This window comes from Phalangium opilio, unplaced genomic scaffold (assembly GCF_054372755.1).
Source record: "Phalangium opilio isolate 3A_F unplaced genomic scaffold, DU_Popi_V2 ptg000026l_1, whole genome shotgun sequence".
NCBI lineage: Eukaryota > Metazoa > Arthropoda > Arachnida > Opiliones > Phalangiidae > Phalangium > Phalangium opilio.
In genome coordinates this window covers 1,899,313-1,906,743 of record NW_028324157.1, presented here as the reverse complement: position 1 = coordinate 1,906,743, position 7,431 = coordinate 1,899,313, and the positions used below count along the sequence as shown (strand labels likewise).

Below are 7,431 nucleotides of genomic sequence, written 5' to 3'. Positions count from 1 at the left end.
AATACGTCGCAGCAGCTCATGCCGCCCAAGAAGTCATTTGGCTACGACAGCTTCTCGAAGATGTTGGATTCCCGGCTACCACGCCAACCTACCTATTTGAGGACAATCAAGGATGCATCAAGATGAGTCTTTCCGAACGGATCAGCGCTAGGACGAAACACATTGACGTACGATACCACTTCCTCAAGGATATGAGAGAAAACCACATCATCGATATCACCTATTGTCCAACCGAGGAAATGACCGCTGACATGTTAACCAAGCCTTTAACCAAAGAAAAACTAAAGCACTTGATGTCCAAAGCCGGATTATCCGATACTCGTCGAGAAGGGGTGTTGGAGTAATCGACTCTTATCTACTCGGACTAAGTTAACTCTGTAACTTAAGAAATGCGATGTTAGTTTTTAACCGGTTAATAATATCTTAATAATGTTTTTAGTAACTGCTGTAAATAGCAATGTAATGTTATCATTTACTCACTTCAGTCTTACTCTCTCACTTGTTTAATAAACAGTTCGTTATTTTAATTTGGTCTCTCTCTTCCTTATGGATTATCTCTTTAATATAAGTTAGGTATAAGGCTATGAAAATCTATCACTCCTGAGGTTCTCCATGGTTTTACCTGTAGAGAGAGAGAAAAAAAAGAATAGCACATTTAATTTCTAAAGTCATTCTAGGTTAGGTAAGGTTAGGTTAGGTTAATAGTACATACCATATACGCTGTTATTCATTAATTTAAAAAAGGACTTTTCAAATTCGTTAGTCGCTGCCTTCCTCTTGTCCGTTTTAAAGTCTATGAAAGGTTTCAACCACGCTCCTTGTTTGAAGGTCAGAATCCGATGTATTTTGCTGATCAGAAGTCCTTTCGCCAGGTAGTACTTCAAGTTTCGGTAGTGGAGCACGTATTTCTCCTTGGCATATAGGGATGGCACCAGCTTGGGACAGCTGTCCTTTTCTTTCAATCCGAGTTCCCGTAATTGGTCCTTTGAATACGGGGAGAGTTCAGCGGTAGTAATCACCCGTCTTTCGGGTGCGAGAGGATAGCAGTTGTGGGCGTCGTGTAAATGTTGAGGATACTACTAGTCCACCTCGAGGATGTATCCCACATTGTCGTCATCGGGATGGTTTAGGATTATCTCCTGGGTGAAGTCGAGGCAGGGTTGAATCCATTTGAAATCACCCATCGGGAGGAAATCGCACATTACTGTGTCATAGAGATTGTTGCAGTCTGGAGTGAGAGAATATAAATATAAGTTAGTTTATAAGCGAGGCATAAATATTTATACGACAGAAAATATTAAAAATATTCTTACCAAGGTATGTAATGTAGCTGCTGGGTTTCTGAGTGTCGTGCGTTTCCGGTAGGTCCTTATTATTAGCCTGCGCTAATCAATGACTAATCATGGAGACTCCCCCTCTAATTCCCTTTTCTATAAAAAGGTGCATGTTGGGGTCGGTTAAAAGGTCTAATTTCACCTTTGTCATAGACAGTGCGCTTTCCCACGCGAACCCGGGACCCGTAAAAGCATGCGCGCAATCTAATTTGTAATACTCCAGGCACATTGTCCTGAAGTTTTGGAAGATATCCGCTAGCAGGAGAACGTCGGACTGTACATAGAGATCGTGATAACCACCTAATAGAAGAAATTATACGTTAAAACCTAACCTAACCTAACAAAGATGTGAAAAATGAAACTTACCAAGGTTCTCGATTTTAAATTTATCCCAAACGTTTTGGGCGTGTTGGTAGTCTTCGGCGGTGATGTGTTCGTCAGTCAAACTGTTGTAAAATTCGTCTTGAGCGGGGAGGTTTCTTTCGGCGAATTTCGCGACGTTGTCCATATAGTTGTACGGGTAAACCTGCTTCCGTAACAGAAGCTGAACTTCCTCGGGGGTGTAAAGCTCCTTCATGCACGTGAACTTGTCAATTCCACCGTTGGCCAGGTTTTTGGCGAGTTCTTCCAATGATGCTGGCATAAACCGTACCGTGTCCAAAAACCTCAAATTTCCCAAACTGAAGGAGATGTACGTTTCCGAGTTTGACGGGATACACTGGATGACCTGGTTCTTCACTAATCCGATTTTTTCCATTATTAGATGTGCGTCGTACCGGGATAAATTGTGCAGAAAAACGGGGATGAATTTGGGCCTTTTCAGCTTTAAGTTACAGGTGTTATGGGCGGCTCCTCGATACGCTCCGCTTGAGTGGTCGTGGTCACGAACTTTACAGTTGTTCACCGTAAAAGCGTCGCCACAAACGTAGCAAGATGTGGCAGCAGTGAAGTTGGCAATGTCCGCTCGTGATAAATTCATTGGCTCAATATCCTTCAGCTTTTCCGTTAAAACATCCTGTTCAGCCAGGAGATTTTCGAGGAATTTCGAGGCAGCATCTTCCCCGCGGTACGTCACTGGCTTGGACGGTTTCCCATCAGGTCCCACGACTACGTAACTGAACCCACAGGCGATGTGCCTTGTTAACCGTGTCGTTGAGGAGAGTGTAGAATCGGGCATGCATGTGGCGATTTTCGGTAGAATCGCTTCGAAGTCCGCGAATATTACGTACTTCAACTGTAAAAATTAATTAGCAAATTTTAATAACCACCTCGATTGACACAATTTATAAACCTAATCAATTAAAGTAATAATGAATATCTTACCTTTTCACACCATCCGTAGTTCTTAAATTCTAAGACGGGTTCCTTGGTCGGCATGATGATTTTTTGGGGTCCATGTATACTACAGTCAATGACGTGTTCGTCCCTTCGCGTTTCGGAATCGAGACCGGAAAAACGGTGTAGGCAATAGCGGCAATAATGAGTCACGCGATGGTGTCCCGTAAAATCACTTAGAAGTCTACTTAAGCTCCGAATAAGGCAATAATGTTTGGTTTCGCCTTTCGTTATGAGAAGGAGGTCTATTTGACGATGCTTTTCTACCCGATTTGTGCTAATGTAGCGCGGGAAAACTTCGTTTATTGATAAATTGTTTTTGCGCTCAAAGTTTTCCATTCTAGCGACACTAAGTTCGAATGGGTACGTTACCCCGGTTAAATTTAACTCATCTTGAAACTCGACGTATTTTTGCACTCGCGATGGGTTATCGTTAGGTGCTACTGGGTGAAGGTGAGCTAGTATAGACCATAGAAAGCATCGGTTGTCGTTGTTCTTAACATTTATCACAGCCCTTTTATGAGCGAGTTTCTTGGGTAGTTCAATAAAAGTTCCTCCAACTAACGGTAAATACGATATAATGTTCACTTGAAGAAATAAAATCTTGTCTAACACCCAACCACTACCAGTGTTTTGAAATTCATCAATTTGATTTTTTATACCGGTCACGCAAGAATCTAACTGTTTAGGAATAATGTCTCCGGAAATGGTTTGTTGTGTCCGACTATTATGATAAGCTAGAAACTCGACCTCTTGAGCCTCGTTCGCTAATTCCCGAGTATAGCGCGCGCGAACTGAAATGTACCACTTGATCCCGTGATCACGATTTAACTTATGCTGAAGATAGTTCTCGATTAATGCGCGGTGGCGATTAACTAACCCTTCAACGTCCGTTTCAATAGCTGATGGTGTTATCCGTCCGCAAAAAATCGCATGTCCCAAGACTTGTAATTCCTCCAAAGTATCGTGGACGGGGTTGTTTGGCGGTGTGGCGATGATTGGCTCTGGTCGTTGTGCCTCTTCCGCTTCCTCAAAACTCGCCATGAATGCGTGGAGATTGGCGTTCTCCTGAGTGCTCAGAGGTTCCAGGGAGGGTTCTGGTCCATTAACTCCGTCCATGAAAGAATGGATATCGGCGTTCTCTTGGGTGCTCATGGGTTCCAGGGTGAGGTCGTGGTCAGGCTCATCAATCCCATCCATGAAAGCGTGGATATCGGCATTTTCTTGGGCACTCAAGGCGAGCATGGAACTTTCGGGATCGTCTTGGGTTTCGGCGGTGGACGTGGAGGGTTCGGATGTAGCGGGCTTAGATCTTTTAACTAAGACATCGCTAACACCTTCAGCCTCACGCTTGGCTCGTGACTGGCGACTTGGGACTATATTACTATGCTTCCTAGCTACGTGATTATTTAGAATATCACGTCTAATAAACGTTTGCGGGCAGACGGGGCATGGAAAACTAATGTTTTCATGTTTTTCGCGTTTATGTCTAAGAAGACTACAATTCTTAGCATATTTAGCGCCGCAAATATCGCACATAACCATTATGACTGGTATAGTTTAACTTTAAATAAAATAAACTGAAAACTTACTATCTGGAGAAATCTCTCAGAGACTGGTGGTATTCTGTCAGGGGTTAGCTGAGGAATGGTATTGATGTATAAAATTCCCGGCTATTTATACTATTCTAATCAAGTCCCCAAAGGGTAGAGTTCACCAAAACCGAAACCAACATGTTTAGTTTTTTATCTGGTATCTCGTCATTTATAATAAACCTTTGATCTCTATTGACTTTTACCAATCTCGCTCGCTTATCAGAGATCTTCGATTACTATTTATCTAGTATATCTTCATTTACTGTTTAAATAAAACTATGCCCATTTTGCTTTCCCCGGTGCTTATCACTTTACATGTTTGCTTATCAATACTTTAGATGTTGATTTTTATAAAATTGACCCCAATTTGTTTATTTTTCCATATGTTTGTTTTTCCATATGTTTGTGTTTTACCAAAGTGATGATGACCTTTTAAGTATCATCTTTTCTATCTATGTGTATTTAGAAATAGAATTTGCATTACTACAAAGTTCAGGGTCTTAAAGATTGGTAAATGACCTTTATTTAGTCAACTTTTATCTACATTTACATAGGAATAGAACTTTGGATGTTGCAAAGTTCGAGGTATTTTAAGATTGGTAAATGACCTTTATGAAATCTATATTTACTTAGGCTTATGTTTTGGAATATTGCAAAGTTCAGGGTTTTTAAGATTGGTAAATTTCACTATAAACCCTAATGGCGGAGAATTAAAGGGTAATTAATTAGGCCTAATTTGAACTATCCTATTTATTCATTATAAATGATAAGACTTAAATATTTTTCCAGTTTTATTCACAAACCAAGTTTTGAATTACATACTACTATTGTAGCTATTCTTTTACAAAAATCCAAACTTAAAAATGTTGAATTATTAAACAACTGGGTAATTAAATTAATATCCAAATTATTAACAGCATTTTCGTAGTGAATATTCACACGTTCAGCCCAGTCCATAGTTACACACTCGTGTTCTAGCTGGGATCCATGGGAAATGATACAACCGTTGCAGGCCTCTTTAATATATTTTGTCAGTTGCTGATGAACAATTTCGTTCACCTCCGAGGACACTCGCTTAGCCGCGTTTAGAAAGGTTACCACTTGATCATGTTTCTCGAAAAGTTTCCCCCAAAGGGCGGCTCCAATTGCGAACCCGTTTTTGGTTGGGTAGAGAGTTCCATAGTTTAACCCACTTCCTGCCTTCATCTCACGAATGTTGAGAACTTTCCAATCCAGATACATATTCAGTTCGATACGTTTCAGGTTCGACCCATCAAAGGACGAAGACGACGGTGTATCATCATCATTCTGGAAATAGTGGGTTACTTGTTCCCGCATTCCGTAGAGTTGATAATATTCAGTCTCTGTCAACGTGATGCCGGTTGAACCGTCCGTTAAGCCTAGTCTAACTTTACAGTCAGGAGTAACCGTGACTGACTTTGCAGATGAAATTTCGAAGATATTGGAGGTGTCCCTAAATATAGAAAAAAGAAAAAAATACGCATTTATTGAACCAAATTAAATCCATCTCTTTAAATGATTTTAATAACTATAATCATGCTCTATATATATATAATTAATTCCGAATAATGGATATAGAGAAAACTCCAGAGAGTGTACTTACATTATAACGTAGAGTTTCCTGTTGCTGAATTCCGCTGCTGTGGTACTTTAGTTGCTGGAGAGAGCTTGGTTAGCCGTAAAATGATCTTATCACCACGTGCACGAGTTTTTATACATGATAAACCGGAGACCTTTGATATGACCGATAAGATTTCTAGTCTCAATGAAGACATCGATAAGCCCGATAAGATTTCTAGTTTCGATCGATAAGCTAGGAAATAGCGTGAGTGATATCGGTTATCGGTTCTGGTTTACCCCCGCCATGTGGAAATATATTGATAAACAGTTCTAGTTTCGGTTCTAGTTTACCCACGCCACGTGGAAAGATATCTTATCGATAAATGGTTCTAGTTTCGGTTCTAGTTTACTATCTGGAAATTTTCCTACCACGTGGAAACATATCTTATCGATAAAAGATTCCAGATTTCTTATCGGTTCTTGTTTATCGCCGGCAACGTGTCTATTCACGTATCTAGATATTTCAAACCACCACCACGTGTAAAGCAGTCTTAGCATTTTAATTCTCCTCCGGAATGGTTTTAAAGATACACCTCGTCTTAAATAGTAAGTTGAATTTATTTTATAGATGAAATGCTGCATATCGGCTACCATATACTGTAAACAGAGAGATCCGAGGCTTAATATTCAGCTTATAATAACTTATATTTACAAACAGTTCTTACCAAGTTTTCTTATTATTATTCGTATGTTTTGTTTCGGAGACAAGCAACAGCCACTTAAATAAATGCTTAGAATATGTAGCTTATTTAAACAATATATATAAATATATTAGTTAATTGGCTTCATCCCGAGTTCGACTAGAGTCTCTTAAACAAACATTTTGGACAGACAGCAGGAATTCCGATCCCATTTCCGCTTTGGCGCGAGATTTGAAAATATCAACTTAGGGGATAAGTGTAGAGATTTAAATAGAATATTCGCAGTGCGATAGGCTTAGAATAGGTTAGGTTTGGTTTGGTTTTATACCCGAGATTTAAATTACCCACGCAAAGGCTTAACAATTTCAAATTTCGTGTCAAAGTTTTGAAGAAAGTGTTTTGAATTTCCAGTTTTTCTTAAATATTTAAATAAATGTAATTAATATTAATTATTTTCTTCGACAATTATTTAAGTTAGCGTGCGTTGCACCCTGTTAAGTCAATAAAATTATTATTAATGGTATACATTAATTAATATTAAGGTTTGAATCAGAATGTATGCCGTCTGTCACCATTCCCAAAATATCTTAGTATATAAGACGTTCAGTTCCTAATATATTATAACTGTAGTATGACATCCTAATATTTGCTTGCCTTATCAGCAAACTCAGGATTTTGAAAATCACAATGAACTTTGGTCTTGATTGAAGTCCGATAAGGCTTAACATTTTCAAATTTCCCGCCCAAATAGAAGCAAAATGGCGCCGAGAAGAAACGATGACGTCAGAGATAAAATGGCGCCGAGAATGACGTCAGAGAAAAACAAGATGGCGCCCAGAAAAAAATGGCGTCGATACCATTGAATACCATCGATACCATTGAATA

The 7,431-nt window shown here is 39.5% G+C and overlaps 2 protein-coding genes across 2 annotated transcripts; both read right to left on the bottom strand.

The window, feature by feature from the left end:
* Positions 1-501: 501 nt before the first annotated feature.
* LOC149691183 (uncharacterized) lies at positions 502-4,214 on the bottom strand. Its single transcript, XM_089869482.1, has 7 exons — positions 2,658-4,214; positions 1,701-2,568; positions 1,477-1,634; positions 1,314-1,380; positions 1,206-1,228; positions 713-1,076; positions 502-622 (listed from the first exon to the last, which is right to left on the bottom strand). The coding sequence occupies exons 1-7, from the start codon at positions 4,212-4,214 to the stop codon at positions 582-584; spliced, it is 3,078 nt and encodes a 1,025-aa protein (XP_089725608.1). The 3' UTR covers positions 502-581.
* Positions 4,215-5,059: 845 nt separating this feature from the next.
* LOC149691182 (uncharacterized) lies at positions 5,060-7,184 on the bottom strand. The gene is made up of 3 exons (XM_089869481.1): positions 6,571-7,184; positions 5,889-6,502; positions 5,060-5,738 (listed from the first exon to the last, which is right to left on the bottom strand). Coding segments are annotated over exons 2-3 (681 nt in total). The 5' UTR covers positions 5,891-6,502; positions 6,571-7,184.
* Positions 7,185-7,431: the final 247 nt, after the last annotated feature.

Coding starts and splice junctions, on each gene's coding strand:
- LOC149691183 (XM_089869482.1), bottom strand. CDS start 4,214: ATGGTTATGTGCGATATTTGCGGCGCTAAATATGCTAAGAATTGTAGT. Junction 1,635..1,700: donor ATTTAAAATCGAGAACCTTG/GTAAGTTTCATT, acceptor TTCTTCTATTAG/GTGGTTATCACGATCTCTAT. Junction 1,229..1,313: donor CAGCTACATTACATACCTTG/GTAAGAATATTT, acceptor CTCTCACTCCAG/ACTGCAACAATCTCTATGAC.